This window comes from Diceros bicornis, chromosome 15 (genome assembly GCF_020826845.1).
Source record: "Diceros bicornis minor isolate mBicDic1 chromosome 15, mDicBic1.mat.cur, whole genome shotgun sequence".
Lineage (NCBI taxonomy): Eukaryota > Metazoa > Chordata > Mammalia > Perissodactyla > Rhinocerotidae > Diceros > Diceros bicornis.
Window position 1 is genome coordinate 43,701,942 of NC_080754.1, and position 26,123 is coordinate 43,728,064.

At 37.8% G+C, this 26,123-nt stretch overlaps 1 protein-coding gene across 1 annotated transcript; it reads left to right on the forward strand.

Moving 5' to 3' along the window:
- The first annotated feature begins 882 nt into the window (after positions 1-882).
- On the forward strand, positions 883-21,063 carry KCNMB3 (potassium calcium-activated channel subfamily M regulatory beta subunit 3). Its single transcript, XM_058556309.1, has 4 exons — positions 883-944; positions 12,121-12,312; positions 15,962-16,160; positions 20,938-21,063. The coding sequence occupies exons 1-4, from the start codon at positions 883-885 to the stop codon at positions 21,004-21,006; spliced, it is 522 nt and encodes a 173-aa protein (XP_058412292.1). The 3' UTR covers positions 21,007-21,063.
- Positions 21,064-26,123: the final 5,060 nt, after the last annotated feature.

The following is a 26,123-nucleotide window of genomic DNA, read 5'->3' on the forward strand; positions in this document are numbered from 1 at the left end:
TGGCTATATATACATGGATGCTTATAGACAACATTATGCTTACATTCTTGCTCACACCAACGTTTTGGAAAATGTTCATACCTTTGTTAAAAAACATGGAGCCAAAGTGGGCTATCTGACATTCTATCATCCACATTTCAGTAAGCTATGATTTAATGGTAATTGATGTTCAGGATTTGGGCGTATAGAAAAATCCCCAAATGTCTTGTAGGTTATCAAAGAGGGATAAAATGATATTTGATACAGTTTTTAAAAAAAACTTTGATATAGTTTTAATGGTGAGTTATTTTACGGACTTTGAAAACTAATTCTCTTAACTGGAACATGAAATTAACCAGAAAAAACCATTCTCTAAGCTTGCCCGCTAACAGACAATTTGTGAAAAAGGAAACGCAGTCAGTGCAAAACATTTCCTCTTTTTATAAACCTTGAACTGAGTACGGCCCTCACCAATTACACAGGGTCCCTTGGGGCTCAGAACTTTCCACAAGGGTTTAGGTCGCTAGGGCGATGCACCCGGCTGCTGAAGTGGAACACAGGTGACGGGGCGGCCGCAGGCGCTGGGCGACCATGGGGAGAAGTTCTAGCTGCAGAAAACCACGCAGGGTCTTCTTGAGCATCTAGGACTGACTGCTCCGCCTTGCCAGGAATCTGCAGAGCCACCCGGCTGGCCTGCCCCGACTTTCCACCTCTCCAGGAAAGCAGGCACCGCACACCACCAGGTGGCAGCTCTGCAGGTGCCGGTGCTTCTGATGGCTGCCTGCGCCGGGGACTGGTGGCTTCCTCTGGGACACCACTTCTGTTGATGCTTAAGCTTCATCTTGCGCCCTCAGAGGCCATGACTTAGGTGAAAGGAGACCATTTTCCCAGCCCCCTGGTCTCATGCAGCCGTTCAGCATTCCCGTTCAGATTACACTCCCGGGTGGCCGGCGACGCCAGGGGAGGTAAGTCACCACCAGAATCTCTCAGCCTGTCATGGGCATCTCGCTGAACAAGAGGCCAGAAGAGCGGCCATAACAGAGTTTGGGGTAGAGTTTGGTCTTCATCCTCTAGGGTGCCCACTTGCCGTGCCTCCCAGGGGACCCTAGAGGCTTCCCCAGCAGCTCTGACATCTGGCGGTTTCATCCTTTTTTATTGGCTTCCTCCTCCAGGTTGCAAGTTCTTGGAGGCCAGGGACCTTTTTAAACTCACCCTTGGCTCCCCAGCACGAGAACATGGTGCAGCATATATATATGGTGCTCAATAAATATCTCTCGGTTGAATGAAGGAATGAGGAAATTACCACCAGCATTTGGTCCCACTGGTGAAGCATGCTTGGGCCTTGAAGTCACAGGCATGGGTTCAAATCCCAGCTCCACCAGTTAACTAGCTGTAGGACAGTGGGCAAGTTACTTAACCTCTCTCTGCCTCATCCCCTTGTCCATGAACTGGGGATGGTAACAGTCTCTACATGCCCTAGCATACTCGCTATGTACGACTCCCTATACTATGTCATTACACTCTCTACACATTTTAGCCATTGTTATTAACCACCCACCTCTACTCCTTAAGAGGGGAAGTGAGATAGTTAGGCTATCTTGAGGACCTCTTTTCTCCCCAGGGGAATGCAAAGCAGAGGGGCTGAAAGCCTTAAGTGAAGCTGCGCTCCTGCCTCCCACCCCTCTCGCCCCACCCCCGTTTGGGGCAGTGGAGCAGTCAGAAGTGGGCACCAAAATTGAGAGAAGAGCAGTGCCTGAGGGTGTTTGAGGAATGGGATAGTAAAATCTCACCAGCTGACTCCCAGAACAGGTACATTTCACAGCCAAGTTCCACAACCTGTCTGGAAACCTGGACGATTGGTAATGGCTCAGGTGGAGTCGGGAGCTGAGAAAGTGGAAACGGTAAAGGTCACAATGGTCATCATGTTACCCACTTCCATCATCCTTTAACTACAGTCACTGGTGTTTGAGAGAAAGAATGACAGAGGGAGACGCAGGGGTTTGGACAGAGGTGGGGGTTGGAGGAGGAAGGAACAGACAGACTAAAGAGGAAAGAGAGGCAGAAACACTTCTCTCCTGGAAATGAACTAATGCTTTTGTGAAAAGACAATTAAGTGAATCACCGTATGGCAGAAGATCAAATGACAAACAAGCAGGGGAACAGGTTTCAATGCCCCGTTCATGACATAATTAACTAGATAGAAGAGCCGTCGTGTTCTCCCCAAAGCATTACAGTATCCCATTTTCATTTCTGAAATGCACAATTGGATTTTTGCGCTTTTCTCTTGCCAAACTCAGTGAACCATGTTGACTTTACTCAGCCTCATTTGGTGTTTCAAAAGAAGTTGTTAAATAATTTTGTAATTAAAAAATAGAAGGATAAAAATAATTACCCAAATTTCCTCTGCAACACAAATTACAGGGAAATATTAATTTAACATCCCAATGTTTAGAAATTACATACACGTGAAACGAGTGTCAAATGAATTATCAAGCTTTGAAGAATGGCAGCATCTTTCTACGGAACACTTCTTGCACAAGTTACAGTGTTGTGGGGAGAGGCTGCTGGCTTTGGCAGAGATCACACCCAGATGAGCGTGTTCTAGCTCTTTGAAATTGAGCTTGCCTCAGGCTAAGCCAGAAGGTGCCTGTAGCAATGTGTGGTAGTCAGAGATGGTGGGAAAGTCAGATCTGTCTGCAGGGGAGCAAAAGAAGGGGGTAGGTACTGCCTTGACTGTGAATAAAACATCTCCAGGTAACACATTGGTTAGAAGTGGAGATTTATCGCTGGCAAAAAGGAATAAAAATGCTATTTACGCATCTCACTGGCTAGAGAGCAAAATTAGACCATTCTTAAGTGCTTTGAGGTCCTTGGATGAAAGGTGCTCTTAAATACAGTACCACAGAGTTAATTATAGGGATGTTTATGGTCGCAGAAAACTGGAAGCAACTTAATATTCAACAATAAGGAAATGATTAAACAAATTATGGGATATCCAGTTGATGGAATATTATGTAGCCAATAGAAGGGTTACAAAGATTTGTAAATGACATGGGAAAGTGCTTATTACGTTAAGTGAAAAAGACAAGACTTAAAAAAAAAAAACTATTTCCAGTGTGATCTCATTCTATTTAAAACTATATAGAGGAGGAGAATAACCCAGTAAGTGAATAGCAATTATCTCTAAGTAGTAGAATTGTGGGTGATTTTTGTTCTCTTCTCTAGACTTTCCCATATTTTCCAAGTTTCATAAAATGAGCATACAAAAAGTACGTTACTTTTTCAAATTCTCTGATATTTGTTGAGGCTTCTTTTTTTTTTTTTAATTTTTTGTTTATTGCAGTAACATTGGTTTATGACGTAAAAATTTCAGGTGTACATCATTGTACTTCTATTTCTGCATAGATTACATCATGTTCACCACCAAAATACTAATTACAACCCATCACCACACACATGTACCGAATTATCCCTTTCACCCTCCTCTCTCCCCCCCGTCCCCTCTGGTAACCACCAATCCAATCTCTGTCCCTGTGTATTTGTTTATTGTTGTTATTATCTACTACTTAATGAAGGAAATCATACGGTATTTGACCTTCTTCCTCTGACTTATTTCACTTTGCATTATACCCTCAATGTCCATCCACATTGTCACAAATGGCTAGATTTCGTCATTTCTTATGGCTGAGTAGTATTCCATTGTGTATATATACCACAGCGTTTTTATCTATTCGTCCCTTGATGGGCACTTAGGTTGCTTCCAATTCTTGGCTATTGTGAATAACGCTGCAATGAACACAGGGGTGCATGTACCTTTACAAATTGGTGTTTTCAAGTTCTTTGGATAAATACCCAACAGTGGAATAGCTGGATCATATGGTAGTTCTATCCTTGATTTTTTGAGGAATCTCCATACTGTTTTCCATAGTGGCTGCACCAGTTTGCACTCCCAGCAGCAGTGTATGAGAGTTCCCTTCTCTCCACATCCTCTCCAACACATGTTATTTCCTGTCTTGTTAATTATAGCCATTCTGACGGGTGTGAGGTGATATCTCATTGTAGTTTTGATTTGCATTTCCCTGATAGTTAACGATTTTGAACATCTTTTCATGTATCTGTTGGCCATCTGTATATCTTCTTTGGAGAAATGTCTGTTCAGGTCTTTTGCCCATTTCTTAATTGGGTTGTTAGTTTTTTTGTTGTTGAGATGCATGAGTTCTTTATATATTTTGGAGATTAAGCCCTTATCAGAAATATGGTTTGCAAATATCTTCTCCCAATTGTTAGGTTGTCTTTTCGTTTTTTTTTTTTTTTTAAATAAATTTTTTGTTTATTGCAGTAACATTGGTTTATAACATTGTAAAAATTTCAGGTGTACATCATTGTACTTCAATTTCTGCATGGACTACATCATGTTCACCACCAAAATACTAATTACAACCCATCACCACACATGTACCGAATTATCCCTTTCACCCTCCTCCCTCCCCTCGTCCCCTCTGGTAACCACCAATCCAATCTCTGTCCCTATGTATTTGTTTATTGTTGTTATTATCTACTACTTAATGAAGGAAATCATACGGTATTTGACCTTCTCCCTCTGACTTATTTCACTTTGCATTATACCCTCAATGTCCATCCATGTTGTCACAAATGCCTGGATTTCATCGTTTCTTATGGCTGAGTAGTATTCCATTGTATATATATACCACATCTTCTTTATCCATTCGTCCCTTGATGGGCACTTAGGTTGCTTCCAATTCTTGGCTATTGTGAATAACGCTGCAATGAACAGAGGGGTGCATGTACCTTTGCAAATTGGTGTTTTCAAGTTCTTTGGATAAATACCCAACAGTGGAATAGCTGGATCATATGGTAGTTCTATCCTTGATTTTTTGAGGAATCTCCATACTGTTTTCCATAGTGGCTGCACCAGTTTGCACTCCCAGCAGCAGTGTATGAGAGTTCCCTTCTCTCCACATCCTCTCCAACACATATTGTTTCCTGTCTTGTTAATTATAGCCATTCTGACGGGCGTGAGGTGATATCTCATTGTAGTTTTGATTTGCATTTCCCTGATAGTTAGTGATTTTGAACATCTTTTCATGTGTCTGTTGGCCATCTGTATATCTTCTTTGGAGAAATGTCTGTTCAGGTCTTTTGCCCATTTTTTAATTGGGTTGGTAGTTTTTTTGTTGTTGACATGCATGAGTTCTTTATCTATTTTGGAGATTAAGCCCTTATCAGATGTATGGTTTGCAAATATCTTCTCCCCATTGTTAGGTTGTCTTTTCGTTTTGTTGATGGTTTCCTTTGCTGTGCAGAAGCTTTTTAGTTTGATGTACTCCCATTTGTTTATTTTTTCTATTGTTTCTCTTGCCCGGTCAGATGTGGTGTTTGAAAAGATGTTGCTAAGACCGATGTGGAAGAGCATACTGCCTATGTTTTCTTCTAGAAGTTTCATAGTTTCAGGTCTTACATTCAAGTCTTTAATCCATTTGGAGTTAATTTTTGTGCATGGTGTAAGGTAAGGGTCTACTTTCATTTTTTTGCATGTGGCTATCCAGTTTTCCCAACACCATTTGTTGAAGAGACTTTCTTTTCCCCATTGTATGTTCTTGGCTCCTTTGTCAAAGATTAGCTGTCCATAGATGTGTGGGTTTATTTCTGGGCTTTCGATTCTATTCCATTGATCTGTGTGTCTGTTTTTGTGCCAGTATCATGCTGTTTTGGTTACTATAGCTTTGTAGTATATTTTGAAATCAGGGAGTGTGATACCTCCAGCTTTGTTCTTTTTTCTCAGGATTCCTTTAGCTATTCGGGGTCTTTTGTTGTTCCATATAAATTTTAGGATTCTTTGTTCTATTTCTGTGAAAAATGTTGTTGGAACTTGGATAGGGATTGCATTGAATCTATAGATTGCTTTAGGAAGTATGGACATCTTAACTATGTTAATTCTTCCAATCCAAGAGCACGGAATATCTTTCCATTTCTTTGTGTCTTCTTCAATTTCTTTCAGCAATGTTTTACAGTTTTCGGTGTACAGATCTTTCACCTCTTTGGTTAAGTTTATTCCTAGGTATTTTATTCTTTTTGTTGCGATTGTAAATGGGATGGTATTCTTAATTTCTCTTTCTGCTACTTCGTTGTTAGTGTACACAAATGCAACTGATTTTTGTATGTTGATTTTGTATCCTGCAACTTTACCATATTTGTTTATTACTTCTAAAAGTTTTCTGGTGGATTCTTTAGGGTTTTCTATATATAAAATCATGTTATCTGCACATAGTGACAGTTTCACTTCTTCCTTTCCAATTTGGATCCCTTTTATTTCTTTGTCTTGCCTGATTGCTCTGGCTAGGACTTCCAGTACTATGTTAAATAGGAGTGGTGACAGTGGGCATCCTTGTCTGGTTCCTGTTCTTAGAGGGATGGCTTTCAGTTTTTCACCATTGAGGATGATATTAGCTGTGGGTTTCTCATATATGGTCTTTATTATGTTGAGATACTTTCCTTCTATCCCCATTTTATTCAGAGTTTTTATCATAAATGGATGCTGTATCTTGTCAAATGCTTTCTCTGCATCTATTGAGATGATCATGTGATTTTTATTCTTCAGTTTATTAATGTGGTGTATTACGTTGATTGATTTGCGAATGTTAAACCATCCCTGCATCCCTGGAATAAATCCCACTTGATCATGGTGTATAATCTTTTTAACATATTGTTGTATGCGATTTGCTAGTATTTTGTTGAGGATTTTTGCATCGATGTTCATCAATGATATTGGCCTGTAATTTTCTTTTTTTTTGTGTGTTGTCCTTGTCTGGTTTTGGTATCAGGGTAATGTCAGCTTCGTAGAATGAGTTAGGGAGCTTCCCCCCCTCCTCAATTTTTTGGAAGAGTTTGAGAAGGATAGGTATTACGTCTTCTTTGAATGTTTGGTAGAATTCACCAGGGAAGCCGTCTGGTCCTGGACTTTTATTTTTGGGGAGGTTTGTGATTACTGTTTCGATCTCCTTACTGGTGATTGGTCTATTCAAATTCTCTACTTCTTCTTGATCCAGTTTTGAAAGGTTGTATGATTCTAAGAATTTATCCATTTCTTCCAGATTGTCGAATTGGTTGGCATATAGCTTTTCATAGTATTCTCTTATAATCTTTTGTATTTCTGAGGTGTCTGTTGTAACCTCTCCTCTTTCATTTCTGATTTTACTTATTTGTGCCTTCTCTGTGTTGAGGCTTCCTTATGGCTTAGTTTGTGGTTAGGTTTCATAAATGTTCCATCTATGTTTGAGAAGAATATATATTCTGCAGGGGACAGTATTCTATATTATCATTTAGATAAAGCTTGTTAATTGCTTTGCTTAAATTTATTTCCTTACTGATTTGTTTGGTTGAGCTATCAATTACTGAAGGAGTATGTAAAAATATCTCATAATCTGATAGTGAATTTTGTCTATTTCTCCCTATAATTTTCGGTCAATAGGGAAATGCTATTATATACATATAAATTAGTATTGTTAGATCATCCAGGCGAATTGAACCTTTAATCAATGTTATTACCTTCTTTACTCCTAATAAAAGTTTTTAACCTTAAGGGTCATGTCAGCTTGCTTTTCGTTAGACTTTGCCTGACAAATTTCAACCTTTCTATATCTGTATGTTTAGATGTATCTTTTGTAAAAATATATATGTTTAAATCCAGTCTGACAGGGCCGGCCCCGTGGCTTAGGGGTTAAGAGCGCGCGCTCCGCTACTGGCAACCCAGGTTCGGATCCCGGGTGCGCACTGACGCACTGCTTCTCTGGCCATGCTGAGGCCGCGTACCACATACAGCAACTAGAAGGATGTGTAACTATGACATACAACTGTCTACTGGGGCTTTGGGGGAAAAAACAAGGAGGAGGATTGGCGATAGATGTTAGCTCAGAGCCGGTCTTCCTCAGCAAAAAGAAGAGGATTAGCGTGGATGTTAGGTCAGGGCTGATTTTCCTCACAAAAAAATAAATAAATAAATAAATCCAGTCTGACAATCTTTATCTTTTAACTGGATCATTTAATCCATTTAGATTTATTGTAATTATACTTGTGATATACTTGGATTTATTGTATCATGTTTTTTTGCTTTCTATTTGTCCTGTCTTTTCCATGAGTTTTTTCCTCTTCTTTCTTGCTTTCTTTTGGATTGATTTTTTTTTTCCTTCCATTCTTTCTCCCTCTACTAGTTTGGAAGTTATATCACCTATTTGTATTCTTTTAGTAGATATTCTAGAAATTTGAGCATGCAGACTTGAACTTATTAAAGAGAAATCAGTGTCTTTATTTTCCTCTTAAAAAATATCAGGCATTTAGAATGCACTAACACTGTCACACTCTTTAAATTATAGGCTCTTGTCATGTATTTATCTTTTCTTTTAACCCCATAATTATAATAGTAATTTTAATTATTTAAAAATTAAAAAAATAATTTATATTTAAATATTTAATTATTATTATTATTTTGTAAGGTTGATATCTTTACTTATCTATTTACCCCTGTACTTGCTCTTCATTTCTGGTTAAATCTCAGCTTTCTGTCTGGATTGTTTTCTCTCTGCCTGAAGTAAATACTTGACCTTTTCCTTTAGTGAAGGTCTATTGAGGGCAAACTCAGTTTTGTGTGTGTCTGAAATGTCTTTATTTCATACTTATTCTTGAGAGATTTTTGCAAGCTAAGAGTTCTGTGACTACTTTCTCTCAGCATATTGACAATATTCCTGTCTTCTGGCTTCCATTCTTGTTATAGTGAAGTAAGCTCTCAGCCTAACTGTCATTCCTTTGAAATTAATCTATCTTTTTCTGTGGCTACTTTTAAGATTTTCTCTTGTCGTGGTGTCTGTGCAGTCTCTCTGTGGTATGTCTAGGTGTGGGTTTCTTTTTATTTTATCCCACTGGGTTTCTAGAATCTGTGGACTGGGTCTTCATCAATTCTGAAATTTTATTATCTTTTTAAAATACTATTGCTTCTGACTTCTCTTCTCTTCTTCAATTTCAATTGTTTTTCATTTCTAGAAATTCTATTTGATTCTTTTTAATATTGGCTTGGTCATATTTTAAAGTCTTTTGTTCTTTCTGATATTTCCAATCCTTCCTTTATTTCTTCAAACATATTACAGATGCATTTTTATGTACTGTCCAAATATCTGAAGTTTTTTGTGGATCTGATTCTGTTGTCTATTTTTTCTCACTCAAAGGCCCTTATTGTGTGTTTTATGACATTTGAGTGAGAGCACACACTCCTTGAAACTTTATAGGATTCTTTTGAGGCTAGGTTGGAGGTGAGCTCCACCAGGGAAAGCCAGCTGCCAAAGAGCACTACCTACTTGAGATCATATTAAATACAATTCTTAGGTTAAGGTTTTTGGATTTTCCAGCTAATGTGAATTCAGGCTAAAACGCTCTTGAAGATCACCTTAAGGTTACAAAATCTCAGGAGAGATTGTAATTTTCCTCCTCTATTCAGTGTCAAGGTTTGAGAAAGGCATTTTCCTTGCAATTTCCTATGGAGCTGTGTGTGGGAGGTAGTTATTTCTAGTTCATCCTTATGCTGAGTATGGGGTCCTTTGTGGTTCCAGTTCTAGTTGAGTGGTATATTAAACCCCATACTTGGATAGGCCCTGGGCATTGTCTCCTGTCCCTGTGCCCTCCCTTCTAAACTGTGAAACTAAGGCTCAAGGTCACCAGGCTGTGCAAATGCCCTCCAGCTAAAAATTGACTTCAGTTCACTTTCCTCTCTGGGTTCCTACTTTCACATAGTGTTTGTCCTTTGAGTATTTCTAAGTTTTTTTAAGCTTTGACCAGAATTTTTAGTTATTTGCTGTTAGAGTGGGTGTCCAGTCCACCACGCTGGTGAAACATAAGCCTATTACTTTCACAATATAAAAATATATGCGTATTCATTTTTAGTGATTATTTTATGTTATCCTTCTCCCTAAACATGAAATAGCTTCTTCACAAGGGATCTGTGAGGTTTTCAGCTTTTCATAAAGCCTTGGAACAAAGTGGACAGAAATACTAGAAAGAGAAAATATAGTCTAGTAGACCACCAGGTCTGTCTTAATCCTAAATTAGATCAGAATTAGGTTATACCAGTTTTGTATATCATACCATTATAATTGAGTATGTTAAATCAATATATCAGGGCCGGCCCCGTGGCCTAGCGGTTAAGTGCTTGTGCTCCAATGCTGGTGGCCTGGGTTTGGATCCCGGGCGTGCATCGATGGGCTGCTTCTCTAGCCATGCTGAGGCCGTGTCCCACATACAGCAACTAGAAGGACGTGCAGCTATGACATACAACTATCTCCTGGGGCTTTGGGGGGAAAATAAATAAATAAATAAATAAATAAAATTATTAAAAAAAAATCAATATATCATAAATGTCAGAGGCCACATAATAAGCCTCTTCATGCATGGATATCTCACAATAACACTCCAGGATACTTTATAATACAAAGAAGCTAAAGTTCAGTTTCAGAGCATGAGGGAAAATACAGGGTAGAGGGTCTTGGAAACCTACACAATATCGAAACCTTACTTTAGGGCTAAAATCCTTTTCTTAATTAATCTATCACATTTGTTGAGCAATTACAAAATGCACTGGCTCAAATTTCATTAGATTCTTTTTCCTTGCCATTCTCTGAGGGTGGGATGATAGAGGGTGAGTAAAACATCAAAGGAGACTAAAAATCCCCAAACCAGGGTCTTGATTCCCAAAGTAGTGTTAACCAGAGAGTGCTGCCATCTTCTAAGGTTGACGCCTCCCCGTTCAGGCTCCTGGGACATCCTGGATTGCCTGACATTCTCCTCACTCTCTGTGGAGTCTGAAGACGTTGCCAGGGAGCTAGGGAGAAAAAGGGGGAAGGATGTGGGATAAAGTATAAAGTATGCTTTTGGAAGAAAGCAACTAGTAATTCCCTTGACAGGATTTTTGCTTGGCTTCAAAAATTAGTTAGCTTTTTACGCAGCTTGATGGAGCCTGAGTTTCTACCATTACAGCTACATTTGTTTGGCTTAAGTTTTCGTTAAACTCTTAAAATGGAAATACCTCTGAGACTCAAATGCCCACTAAGCAGAGAACAGCAAATCAGTGACATTGACTGTAGGAAGTGGTGGGACTGTGGCAAATTGGAGAATACACCCCTGTCCACAGAGGCAGCCTCTACTTGGCTCGGCCAGCTGTTCGTAGGTAGGAATGTGAGCCTTGTGATTTTTTCCAAAGTCAGCAATCAGCATTTTTATGAGAAATTTCATGATTTTTAAAGTGTTAGCAACTAATCCCACATTTTAAAAAAACCAGAGAGAAGGCCAAACAAAACATATCTGTGGGCTGGATGCTGTCCACGGGTCACCAGTTAGCAACCTTTGTGTTGGACTTTGCTGTTCACTGGACACCCCATTGTGAAAGAATTTATCACATCTTTTGCTGGAGCAGAGCAGAGAGAGGGAGAGAAGAAATGTAAGGCCATTCATGCAGAGCTGTGAGGACGGAGAGGAGGAGAAGTAGGGAGAGGGAGAGAAGACAGCAGGGAAGCCTTCACTATTCTGAATGGACTGGGCCATGGGCCAGAAAACCCTATGGTAGATGGGCTGCCTTTCCAACAGCTGGATTTGAAAGAACAAGTGAAATCCTACTATTTCAGGATGCTGTTAATTCCAAATATGAACTTTTTGAGTCATTCTTTTTATATGGAAGTCATTAAAAAATGTACAAAATATTTTCAGGAGGAATGTGCAGGATCCCTGAGAGATAAGTGGGTTCATAACACTTATCCACATAAAACAAATGAAAACTACTTATAGGTAGTTCTTTTCTAGTCATTGATTAAACAGATCTCTAAAGACTTCCACCAGGCAAACATTCCTTAGTAGTGTTGGTTACTTAAAAAAAAAAATTTTATAACACATTGTTTTAGCTTGTTTAGAGAGACTTTCCACCAGACTTTTCCCTCTGAATGTGGGACCTCATTGTGTTGCACTGAACCTGCCCACAGCCCTCAGGTGGGCAGCAAATAGGATCATGCCTCCACTCGCCATGGGTTGGTAAATGTCCCCACTTCTTTATGAGCTTATTGAGATCTCTCCTTCCCATTTCCCCTAAAGGGCGGCCTCTTCTGCCTCAGAGAGGAAGAGAAAGGTAGACCACAATGATGGAGACCCACCAGATGTGCACAAGAAGCTACCGTCCAGTGCTGGGGAGGACCGAGCCATGCTGCTAGGGTTTGCAATGATGGGCTTCTCAGTCCTGATGTTCTTCTTGCTTGGAATAACTATCCTAAAGCCCTTCCTGCTCAGGTAAGAAACAGAGAAAGGAGACCCAGAATTTCCAATTCAGATCAGACACAGGTACCATAGCAGAAGGGGGAGGCTGGCTCTGGTTTCTCCAGCCCTCCTGACCACTGTCTGGGACACGGAAGATGGAATCCTCTGTTCCTCTCTCAGTGCTGGGAGGCAGCTGGGTTTGGAGGTGCTGCTCCACCCCTCCAATCTCAAAAATACTTCCAACAACTAATCTACACATTCGATATTCATGTAGGTAATAAATTCTTCCTTTGACAGCACATATTCCAGGGAAGGGTTAATTGAAGATATCACAAAAGTTTTTTAAGTCTGAGTTTTTTGAGGTTGACAATGCCTACCTGGCACATAGTAGTTGCACAATACGTGTTAGTTTCCTTCCTTTTCTTTTAATTAGTTTACTTATTAAATACATGTAATAACAGTAACTATTTATTAAATATATACTATATGCGAGTATATACTATATTTTATCATATTTAAGCCTACAGCAAACCTATGATGGAAGCATTATTTTATTATTTTAATTTTCATTTTATAAATGAGAAAGCTCAGGGGCCGGCCCAGCGCTGTAGTGGTTAAGTTCGCACGCTCCGCTTCTGGCGGCCTGGGGTTTGCAGGTTCGGATCCCAGGCGTGGACCTGCACACCGCTTATTAAGCCACACTGTGGCGGCGTCCCACATAAAGTAGAGGAAGATGGGCACGGATGTTATTCCAGGACCAATCTTCTTCAGCAAAAAAGAGGAGGATTGGCAGCAGGTGTTAGCTCAGGGCTAATCTTCTCACCAAAAAAAAAAAAAAAAAAGAAAAAGCTCAGAAAGGCCAAGTAACTTGCCCAAGGTCACATAGCCAGTAAAGAATCTGCCTGTCATTCTGACAAGACTCCTGGCCTGCTCATACTGACGTGAAGTTCGCTGCAGTGAGGAGGATGGGTTTTGATTAGGGCAGGGGAGAAGCTGTTTAATTTTGGAGGATGGCTCACACAACATGGGGTAGTTTGGGGGAGGGCAGTCTTGGGTAGGGGGACAGCAAGGGACATTTTCCCTTTGGTTAGCCAAAGAGCAACATCAGGCCCCTGGGGGAATCGGAAGAGGGAGGCCTAGGAGCTCAGTGAAGAAAAGGTGTCAGAGAAAAGGAAGTGAGTGGCCTGCTTTTGTTATTTATCAGGTTCATCTCCCACCATTCCTGGGTTACTATTGTTAGGGCACTAATGTGGAGGTCATCATCCACCACAGCACACAGTGCCACTATTAGAAGGGTCCCAGGGAAATTTTCTCTTGGGTACTAGCACCAGGAGAATCTGTTCTGCTCCTGATCAACCAGCTTACTTTTATTCAATGGACACCAGGAATCTTGTATCTGGTTGTGTTTCTTTCATTGCTTTGGCTGCTAGGAAGTTCAGAGCCAAGTTTGTGGCCCAGTTCTCATAACTGTAAGGGATCTTATGGTCCGCAGGTTACATGTTCGTATCTCACTTGACTTCGTTCTAGCTTTCTACCTTCCTTTTCCTGTTACTCCATTTTCCATATAAATATTTATAAATAAATAATATATATTTATATATATTTATTATATATTTATTTTATTTTATTTATATTATATATTACATAATATATATTATAAATGTATAAATATATTTATAAATATTTTATATATAGATATAAATACTTGCATTACATATATCTACATAAGTTGAATAAATATGTGAGTGTGTGTGTTTGTGTGCAGGTCAAATTATTTTTAAAAACTGTGATATATTTGTGAGATATTCTGCAAGCTGGCACCAAACTGTTGTTCATATTTAAAATTTACTTTTCTAAGCGTTTCTGGAAATTATTTGCTTAAAGTAATTGAGTGCTTGAAAGTGGTGAGTTCTCATCTCTCTCTTGCCTTGCTATCTTGTGCCACCGGAGAGTAGTTTTGCTCCATGAAAGATGATGGTTAAGAGGTTTGGGCCACTTGTTCTTATCTCCACTCCCTTAAACTCTCATCTCTTGATCAAATGATGCATTTTGTCTCTTTGTAGACGTATTGATACACAGTGGTATTGCAAGAACATGCTTATTTTTTCAGCCCTAAATACAGCTCTGGTTCCACCTGAAAGGCTCTGGCCTGGCCCTTGTGCACAGGAAAGAACGTTCCACTCTCTGTAGTTTCCTGAAATCTGCAAGGTTCAAATCATACTCAGTGTGGCACTTGGTTAGGACTTAGAGAGCTTAAGTTCTAATTCAGATAAGCAGACAACTCTAAATGTTTTAAGATGCCTAGTCTAAATAAGTATAGAAATTAATTTTGTGAAAAAGCAGGCCAATGCTAAACCTATGAAAAACCTTATTTTCGACTTTTGTATTTTTACTTGCCCAACATTTATTCTCCTAAGGCCATATCCAGTGATTTTTTTTTTATACTCTTGGTCTTGAGATTGTAATAAACTGCACTGTGTGTCTCAGGTTTGTTACAATAATAAAAAACGATGGTTACTTATGGTCAAAGATCTTAATGAGTGTGCAGTATGATGCCTTTCAAACATTCTAACTTTAGCATTTGCGAGTCTAACTTGTGTGTAAGGCACCAGGAAATAAACACAGGAACCCACCTAGATGTGAGTGAGGGTACATGAGGAGCTGGTCCTGTCCATTCCATCAGAGCATTTCCTCTCACCCTCATTTACTTTCCCTTGGGCTTGTTCTCCAATTATTTCATCCATATATGTCCTTTATCTTCAACATCGCCACAAAGTCTTCACGGGCAGGAATTTTGTCTACCACTTCTCATCGCACCCATGACTTTCCGTGTATGTAGTACATGTGCAAATTCTCAAGGAATGTTTTCCAAGTAAAATTTAGTTCCGTACAACACTTATGGAGCCTCCACTATGTGAGGGCCATGGTGCTTGACGCTTTGAGGAATAAAAAGATGAACTGGATGTCGCTCCTGACCTCGAGGAACTTCCTAATAGCAAAACCATGGTAAGTTTGCTAATGAGAGAGTCCTTGTATGGCTTCCACTTGCCTCTCTGGAAGTAGAGTAGGTGAATGGAATTGTATGTACCTTGTTACCAGAACTTTTTGGAGACTACATTGACTAAGAGCCCTGTAGAAGGCTGCACTCCTTCCAAAGTCACATTTTCATCAGGACAAGCCAATGGTGCATCTGGAGATGAAGAGGCATGAGAGATGATAAGATTTCTGAGTGTGTGTGAATCTCGGTAGTTACAGTATTTAGGGTAATATTGCTCAAAGTATGGTTCTCCAAATACCTACATTTTAATACTATTAATTATAGATTCCTGAGCCTCAATTCAGATCAACTGAAGCCAAATCTCTGGGCATGAAGCCATAGAATACACATTTTAATAAATTCTTCATTCTAACAAACTCACTCAGGTGATTATGAAGTTTGAAAATCATTGATCTAAGGGTTGGTGTAGTTGAGAAATATGCCAGAAGGGTCATATTGAGCTGGAACTTGGCAATTTGCTGCTGTTCATCCCGTTTCAATGTCCTCCATGCTCCCTACTCATAACATGCCTTCTGTAATGGTCCTACATTACCTTGAAATAGACAAATGCCTCAGGTTACCACACTAGAAATATAGAACTAAACTTTTTATAGAGTGAAATTCATTTATTTTTTCAAATTGAAGCACTCAGAGAGAAGAATCAAACTGCACTGTCGTCCACACACATGTCACGGATGACTGGGTGGCCTGGGCTTTCACCTGTGGCGTGGACTGCCGAGGTCAGGGCCAGTACCCATGTCTTCAGGTGTTTGTGACCCTCACCCATTCAGGCCAGAAAGCTCGCCTACATTATAACAAAGAGGCTGTCCAGATAAATTCCAAGGTAATGTAAAGTTCATGTAATTAAAGAGTTCTAATTACAGCAAACTTTCCACGCCAGACTGTCCCTAGCGGGGTGCAGTACCCAGGGCTGTGTCTAGGGATAAATCTGTTTCCTTCCAGTGAACGTTTTGACAGTGGTCAAATCAGGATAAATGAAGCTAAAAGTATTCTTGGAGGAAAAATGGGGTATCTAGAGAGGAGAGGAATTATTCCAATTTCACAAATTGGTGTCTGGACTTTACGGGCTGAGCCAATGAACAGTCGTTTGTGGCCAGTCTTACTTTTGGAGGTCCCACTCTCCATCATATCAAAAATGTTAAAATATACTCACAATCCACCTTAGATCAAGTAATTTTCCTTATCAAAGAAATTTAAAGGATTATAATTTTGATTTTAATAAGCTACTCAACTGGTTCATATGATTTGAAGTGTACATTTACACCTAACTATAAAAGTTGAGTTGTATTAGATCGGTTGACATGTTACATTTTGTTGTCTTTACTTAGGCAGTAATTTCAATCTGATGATTTCTGTTTTCTATTTTAGCTGCAATAGTTTTTAAGGTCTTAAACATTTTTGTAGGCCCTTGGGACAGTGCCTTGAGTGCCTAGTGGATATGATAATAAACCTCAAGATTTTTTGAAAAAATCACCAGCTGATAGAGCTCCCTTCTCTCCACTGGTTCTGCCTCCCAGGAACCAAATCTCAGGTAGGGCCGCCGCTCTGTGGGCCTAGGGCAAAAGCCTCAATATGCTATCCTTTAGGGAAAGATTTTACTACAGGAAATCAAGACAGAGACAATAGAGGCATTAATAGGTATTGAAAGCACATAGAGAACTCAATAAATGACAAATGGATTTATTGAGTTGCTGCCCAGGAAGAGACTGATGACCTGCACGTGGGGAAGAGCATGGTCCTTATGAAGTTGGTCACTGCCTTTTCTGTAATGTCTTTATTCTAAGAATTCCTTCCCACATTCTTGCTCAGTGCCTGGAAATGGCCATTTCACTCTGTGCCCTCCTGCCACCCTTTTCCCCGTGAGCTATGTAATAGGATTCATCACCTTCTGAGATTGAAACTCCTCACTAATAGCTTCAGTTTGAAGCTATATTTCAGAATTAAAACTGTTGTTTAAGTGCTTAGTCTTGGGGACAGTGCCCTCTTCTTTCTTCCTCCTCCATATTCCTAGTGCTTTTATACACCTAAGTGCCACCGAGATAGGAATGATTTGCTCAGCAGTGCTCTCGACATAAAGGAATTCTTCGATCACAAAAATGGGACCCCCTTTCCATGCTTCTACAGTCCAGACAGCCAATCCGAAGATGTCATTCTCATAAAAAAGTACGACCAAATGGTTATTTTCCACTGTTTATTTTGGCCTTCCTTGACTCTGCTAGGTGGTGCAGATTGTTGGCATGGTAAGATTAACACAGTACCTGTCCCTACTCTGTGAAAAATATAGCACTGCACTCAGACATGAAGCGGGTGGCAAAGTTCCTCATGTGGGACAACATCAGTTCAAACTGGGGGGTGTAGGGAGGAGCAAGGGAAGGAGCGGAGAAGTCTTAAGATGGTGGCCAAATTCAAGTCCTGGCCTTCAGATACCTGCAATTTCTGCACTTGAGGACCTTGCAAACTAACCGTGTAGAAGCAAACTTAAATATGGTATTTCATGTGGGAAAGAAAATTAAAAAAAAAATTATGTATTCTATTTATTCTATAAATGCATACAAATTCACTATCTTTTCTACTCCAAATCTCTTTCCACATGAGCCAAGGAAGCATTTTTTGCTTTTACGTAGCAAAATGAGCTCCAGGTAGTTGTGCTGTATCTAACTGCAGCTCTAGCTAGAACTTGTCAATGTGGAAATAAATGTTGAGGGTATCTAACCTATTGAGCACTGAACAGCCAGCCTAGTTCTACACAATATAGTTCATATGAAAACATTTCTCAAGAAAATTCTTAGTGAAGAACAGTTCATTCACTATAGGAAGATAATAATCTGGTAGTTTCAGAAAATGTGGACCCACCATTCTACTTCACCATTCATGATAAAAGAAGAAAGCCGCTGCCTAGAAAATTCACTAAGCTTTGAGTTATTTGTATGTAACCTTGTCATGAACCATGTAATTTTTCTTTCAGCAACATTTTTCTAGTTAATTATGCTTTCCGTAAGCTCATTTTATTCTTGTGCACGTTCTGGTGGGCGTGGGAGAGAGCGCTAGAAACGTGTTGTGAAGTAGAGAGAAGCTGTATTGGACGGAATTTAACATTCATCTCAGATAGTGCGCATCGTAGAGCAGTCCCAAGTGGATCGTCAGCAATTGTCCATACTTTAATTAATGAATCAACCATGGGTATTAAATAATGAATGTCACAACTCTCCCAACAAGTGCTTTCCAGATTAAGCTGAATATATGACTTGAAAACAGAGTTTGTTCTGAAAACCAGTGTGCCTCAAAGTATCTTTAAAATTGTATTAAAAAATTGTACATCATGGGTAATAGAAAGAACGAGACTTTTGAAGCAACTTTTATGTGTAGATGTAATCAAAACAGAAACTTTGATTCCAAGTCAATTCAATGCCTTGTAGCAAGTAATTTTGTCACAAATTATTAAATAAACTGAATAATTAAACAGAGCAACCTTGACTTGACTAGTAATGAATAATTTTGTTTTCTCCTCTTTCTAGTGTGAAATAGTGGCGAGAGCATGTCTCTGAGTAAGATTTATTTGAATTTGTAGGCCATAATTGTAACTTTTCAGATATTCCTTGGGCAATTCAGCTGAACTGTTCGAGCCTCTCGCTTCTCATCCAGAAAATGGGGATAATCTCTTCTTTCACGGGTTATTTTAAGGAATAAACAAGGCAGAGTATGTGAAACACCTAGCTTAGTTTCTGGCACCTAGTAGAGGTGCTCAAATATGTTAGTAAGATAAAAAAATTGTCGCTAAGTTTTAATATTCAGTCAGCCTTATCCCTCTTCTGGGTATATACCTGAAGGAAATGAAACCAGTATCTCCAAGCGATATCTGCACTCCCACATTCACTGCAGTATTATTCACAATAGCCAAGATATGGAAACAACCTAAGTGTCCACTGACATATGAATAAAGAAATTGTGGTGTGTGTATATATATATATGTAATATATATATATAATGTGTGTATACATACATACAATGGAATATTATTCAGCCTTAAAAAAAAAGGAGATCCTGCCATTTGCAACAACAGGGATGAACCTGGAGAGCATTATGCTAAGTAAAATAAGACAGACACAGAAAGGAAAAAACTGCATTTCACTTACATGTGGAATCTAAGAGTCAAAAACATAGAAGCAGAGAGGAGAATGGTGGTTACCAGGGGTGGGGAGGCTGGGGAAATGGAGAGATGCTGGCTAAAGGGTACAAACTTTCAGTTATAAGACAAATAAGTCTAGAAATCTAATGTACAGCGAAATCTAATGTACAGCATGACGACTACAGTTAATACTGTATTGAATAACAGAAATTTGCTAAGAGTAGATTTCAGGTGCTCTCATCTCACACACACACACACACACAAGGTAACTGTGAGATATGTTAATTAGCTTGACTGTAGTATTCGTTTCACTGTGTATATCAAATCGTCATATTGTAAACCTTAAATACATACAGTTCTTATTAAAAAAATAAAAAAAAATTCAGTCAGCCTTGGCACTTTTACTGGACAGCAGGTATAGGGACGAGGGTAGGGAGCTGTAGAGGAGGATTCCTCCCCACCTTCTCTTGGCTAAATATGATATGCATTTAAGGTCCAGAACATGCTGTTTAAAAGGTTGTGGTAAATTGTTTTGTATACCGAAGACTTCCCTGTAATAAAGTATATGTATGCATACACATTTTAAATCATTCTACAAATTGAGATTCTATAGATTTCTTAAATTAAAGGCACATCACTATTCCATTTCTTATAAAGTTTGACACCCATCTAACACTATGCAACTCTTGGGGTTTTTCTCGTAACAAATTCAAAACAATTAATTTGAAACCCAAAGTGTGTGAAAGTGTGAAACCGAAACTGTTTCAATTGCTACAGTTTTCCATTAATATAGTGGCTACTTGGTTCATCTCAGCAAAGAGTGACATTATGCTTGGAGAACAAAGTCAATTTAGAACAATGTTAATTCAAAGTCACTCAAAGCATTTGGCAGATAAACAAAATTTAAGTAATTATTTGCTGTTAATTGCTTAGAGGTACTAAGTATCATTGCCCATGTGCATTACTGCTCCAAGAAAAGCCCATACTTACCTTTTGCAAGCTTTACAATAACTGAAAGCAAAACCAGTTTGCTTCTAGCCTAAATTTGCTTTTAGGTTCTGGTATTCAACTGACTTGAAAAAAAGGCCGTCTACACATACACATTCACACGTGTGTGTGTGTGTGTGTGTGTGTGTGTGTGTGTGTGTGTATTTCTACTTAAAATACAAGCATATAATTCTTTATGCTTAAAGGAAGTTAATATTTAAACAGATATTTCTCTAATATTCATTACTTTACCGGGGCAGAAAAACTGGCTTTTAAGGCATAATACTTTTATGTTTTCCATCAACTATTCTTAGTCATTATTGATAAGAAGTCAAATTCAGCTAAATTTTGATTATTAGCAACACTGGTTTGCTTTAAGTATTCATGACAAAATATAATTATCACAGTTTTTTCTTTGAATATATATAGTACACTAAGGATTGTTTGGACACAAGTCAAAGTAATTTTTTTTTTTTTTAATAAACAGCATGATGTTACAGACTGCAAAGTTCAAGAAAAGCAGACATTGACAGTTTCCGATGAGCACAAACAGTAAGTGCAGTCACAGGCCAAACTTCTTGCTAGGAACAGCAAGACTGGGAGGTCGTCTTAAATTGAGTGACACTGGATTATTCTATATTCTCAGTACAGGAACACATGCATCTTGCTGTGTCAAATACTTTTTGGGCCATCATTAAAAGAACATTGAAAGACATTTTTCTCCTAATTAATGCAGTATACCACAGGACTTCAACTCACTGAATGACAAAATATAGAGAAATAGATCTGCTACAACAAATGGGGCTAAAAAGGGTGGTGGGAGCTCCTTTTTGAAGCTTCTGAAGTCAACATTTGATGTGTTAGTAGTCTTCTTTTGGTAGTGCCACATTCCTTAAGATATTAAAGTGTTATGTTCCAGAAGGATATATTCTTTTAGATTTTATTCAACCCAATTAAGTCTGAGGACTGAATCACACTGAAACTATTAGTTGCATTTGAAACTTAGGTTCCATAGCCAAAAATATTTCTAGAAATCAGAGGAAGGCCAAGCTCTCCAACCACTCTTATGAGCACAAATTAAATCTGATAAGAGGCTTTTTCTTATAAAATCAATAGATGACCACATTTGGAAATTCATACTAGAATTAAGTAGTTTAGTCTTATTAAAGATATTTTGAGAAAATATAAAACAATGGTTTTCTGCCTCCTTGCTAACCTAGGATTAACAAAAATAAGAATCACCTAAGAATATACATGGCTCTTAGCATAACCACAAAATTATTGCAGTGACAGATTAAATAAGGTTTCAGATAGATTCATAGACTTAATTGGCTTACAAAACACATTAAAAAACTCTTTCCATACTTACCAACGTGAGGAATGGAGTCTACTGTTGGTAATAAAATTCAGTTACCCAACTACACTAAACGTGCAATGGATTGATTCTACTTTTTTTCTCCCTGCTAAAACTCTCTATGTAATTGTGTAAAAGTTAAGTCAGAAAATGTCCTTTCGGCTCCTGTCACTTTATGCTAACTAGCATGGCTGTAATATTAATATCTAAAACTAAGCAAGACGAATGGTGCTACACTGATAAAAAGGAAGTGCAAAACCTTCATCAAGTGGAATACTTGAATGAAATAAGCTTATTTAAAAACTAACATCCCAACTTGGGAAACTCCTAATAAATTCTCAACTCTTCTGAACTTTAGAACCTTGATGTTTACACCTTTTATGAAATATGCCTCTTGTCCAGGGCTAGCAAGCAGCATGTATACAAATAGAAATGTGTGGAAATATACACACATCTATTTCACCAATAAAGAAGAAAAGAGAACAAACCTAATTTCAAATGCCGAATTCAAGAATCTAGTACCATGAACCTCCTGGCACTATATAGCCTTTTCCAAATGGCTCGAGCAATGATTAAATTTTAACCAAAGAATTTTCTTAATGTCTCCAACGCCATTAAAAACAAGGCATGCCAATTCTGACTTTATAAATCTAAAATACAGTTCTCTGCAAATTTCTGTAATATCAGAGCCTGAAGTATTGAATTGTGACTCATCTATTTTTTTCCGTACTAACCTTCTGAGGTAGAGTTACCAATCCAATTTTATCAGGACCATAGTTATCTTGAGCTAAACCCTATATATCTTTTCAGAAAGTGAAAATAACTTTTAAGAGAAAAGAAAAAACGCTTCCCAGGCCATAGCACGTAAGATACATTTACAACTTTTAATGTAATAGTTAAAAAATAAAAATGGTTTGTGTTTATATTTTAAAAAACAGCCCAGCTGTATTATTCTCTGTCACCAAGAATTATTATCTGAGGACCCTGTCAATGCTGAATTTTATGGTTCAGCCTTCACAATCCCGTCCTTGGTGAAGAGTTAACTCCCTCACGGTATGCACAATATACTCTCACAACTTTCAGTCTTCTCTTAGTGCCCCATCTGAGCAGGATGGATAAGAAGAATGTAATTCATTCAAACAACTCCTCCTTGTTCTGCCCCTCTCTCCACATTCCCCTCTTCTCAAAAACATCTGCAGTACGAAAGTTGTTTCTAAATAGTAGAAGCACCACAATCTATTAACACCACATATGGTCTTTAAAGTGAAATATTTTAGTGATGTCTTGGACATCAAAAACAATTTTTAAGGTGGATTCTGTGTGGGTCCAGCCCAGGTCTGCAGTTTATACAGACACACAAAAAGAACTTATTCAGAAAAAGTTAAACTGCTGGCTTTAAAATAATGCTGGAAATTAAATTTCTTCAAGAGTTGGCAAGCATGGGCTATTGGGCAGAATATGAATTAAATGGATTACAAAATCATTAAAAAACAAATCCCAGTTTATGTGCTGTGAAATTTCCATGGTGCCCTTAAAATAGACAGGCTGCTCATAATTTTTTTATAATGCCAAATTACTCAATTTTTGATGGAAAAAAGAATACAGATGGACTGTGTTTTACCTATGTGAAAATCACCAATCAATTTAAAATAAAATCCAAGGTGGTATATACATTCTAATCAAGTCATTGATTATTTTCCTGGTTAATAAGAACTACACTTTACACAAAATACTTTATCAGCAGCTGTTTTCATCAAAAACCAATAGTCATAGTTTCACAGTTGAAAAAGGTACACATTAAAATATTTTACAATTCATTATATATTCACCAGGTTCTCATTTTCTAAAGGGCTTGTAATATAAAGCAGATTAGAAGGGAAAACTTCAAAGTTGATTACTTTGACACTAAGTTTTACAGAGGACACTAAAACCACAAAAAGCTTAGGGTCTATCGTAAAATAGTGACCAAATTCCATTCTTGTTTAAAAAATCCAATTAGAAACATCTTTTTTAAAAAACCAAATTCCACAATATGATTAACAGATTTCAAATTAACAGCAGTCTAAAAATCTTCAAAATAAACGATTTTCTATAGCTGAGAATATGATAAAAATTTAAAGCATGATTTTCAAAGTTATTTCTTGCTAGAATGTATTTAAAATTGTTTTATTTCCCTTAAACCTGCTTTTCTTTCTCTAAAATATTCATTGAAGGAAATATTGCTCAAATGACCAAATGAAATTGTAGAGCCAATAGTCAGTTAAACCACATTTAATGACAAGGATGGTTGGCCATAGGAACTGACCAATTTTGACCTCTGATACTGAAGTACTTGGAATCGGCTATATATATCACTAACATGAAACATGTCTTAGTCACCCCATGTAGATTGAATTCAAGTTTTGGTTTTTTGCCTTCTGAACACTACCTGTCCCTTTTTTCTTATTTTTAATGTGGTCTGCTTAAACTCTGCTTAGATTTGTTTAAAATTTACGTTGCTTTTAGCTAGATCATTTAATCCATATTCTTAATAAAATTTGTCTATACTTCTTCAAATAGAATTAACTTGGTTGTAACCCTTGAAAATAAACATAATGATGAAATAAGCTATGTGGATCGTGTTTTAATGGTGGAACAGGGCCCAGCGGAAGGGGACTATATGGACTTGTGTGAAAAATGCAAAAATTGTGTAAATTTTGTGCAAGAAAGCTCAAAGCTTTTTTGGCATTGGGTAAAACACGGTTCTCTGTTAAAACTTCAGTTACCATCAAAGTTTCAGATTTGTACCATTTCACTGAGTTTTCCTGTAATCAATCCCTGATATAGAAAAGACTGGGATGTTATTATGTATTAACTAAATATATCTAAAAGACACAAAATGTTAATCATGAAGTTTTAATAAGTTATGAAATCTTCTCTATCTGCAAAAGAATCTATCTGGTTTCCTGCTTAAAACAGAGTTTAAATTCTTAACTATTCCCAAAGACAGTTTAGAGAAGTTCCCCTAATCTTCAAATTTATTTTTCTTCTTGGCAATATTATATACATGCTTTAGTGAAGTACCTAAATCTTCAATAATTATGCCCTTTAAGGGTTCTAAAATAGCCAAATATTAAGAGTATTTGTATTAGAGTCCCTTGTTCACTATTCAAGACTTCTACTAGAGGTAACTGATTTCATAAATGAATATTTTTTAAGTGATGCTGTTTTTCTAGAATATACAATGTGCACTCTTTATAGAAAAGTTGAATTCCAACATATGCCTAATCTAGAAAACTGTCAGTAAATTATTGCACTTTTCCTGGTGTGGCACCTGGACATTTGCTAAAGCTATTTCCTAGGGCATTAATGATTCATTTCAAATACTGAGTAAAATACCAGATTCTAGAGTGATGACTAGCATTAGCCCCTACATCTTGGGTTAATGTTTTTCAAAATGTTTAAGAATGTATCCTTTGCTCAAATGCAATTTAATAAAGTTGGAGAGTGAACCCTGACCACTTGGAAATGGGACATGATCTTAAAATGGTTTAAGGTCCTACTTGTATTATTGCGATATTGGATAAATAGCCTAAAAAGATAAAAAGTTCATGGTTTCTATTCCCCCATATTATAAAGCAGTATTCATGAGCATACCTCGGTAGAGGGTTTAAGCAATCAGGAAGATACTCTAAGTTGTGTTAATTTTGGTAAATAATTTCATATGATTGAGGTATTCTCAACTATAAAAGAGGATAGAAGATGGGGGATTCACGTGAAATCAAAGAAATAAAAGGAAAGAGGATAAACTTAAATCTGTGTTCCGTAAGTAGTTACACACTAAGCATTGGTAGAAATGGGATAGTGCCTGAGCCTTGCCACAGACCAAGAGAAAAGCTGACCAAGCTGCTACGAACAATAAAAAATTTGGGGTGCAAAACAATGCATGACTATGGGACAGATCATGTAAATAAAGAATATATATTAATGATAGGTTCTATAATATAAATAGCCTTTAATAAAAAAAATAATCTTTTTAATAACATTAATACTCACTTCTATTTTCTGGAAAACATGCATGAAAAATGTATTCAATTCAGTTGCAAAAGGAGGAAAAAAAAAATCAACCTAAGGTGAATACTGTACAATTCTGGAGCAAGAATTAATTCCTGCTCTTACTTTCTCTATGATGATTATTTTACTTTGTGGGAGCCCAGATTTTCCCTGGGAAATAAGAATCAGATTCTTGTAAATACTGTCCAGAAAAAAACCTAAAAACACCACTTTATAACAGGTCTCATTTGTGACAGCTTCCAAAACTTTGCAGATATGACCCCAAA

What these genes read in the sequence shown, in the direction of transcription:
- KCNMB3 (XM_058556309.1), top strand. Translation starts at nt 883, where the DNA reads ATGCAGCCGTTCAGCATTCCCGTTCAGATTACACTCCCGGGTGGCCGG. An exon ending in CTAAAGCCCTTCCTGCTCAG is followed by an intron (nt 12,313 to 15,961) that starts GTAAGAAACAGA and finishes TTCAAATTGAAG; the next exon opens with CACTCAGAGAGAAGAATCAA. An exon ending in CTGTCCAGATAAATTCCAAG is followed by an intron (nt 16,161 to 20,937) that starts GTAATGTAAAGT and finishes TTTAATAAACAG; the next exon opens with CATGATGTTACAGACTGCAA.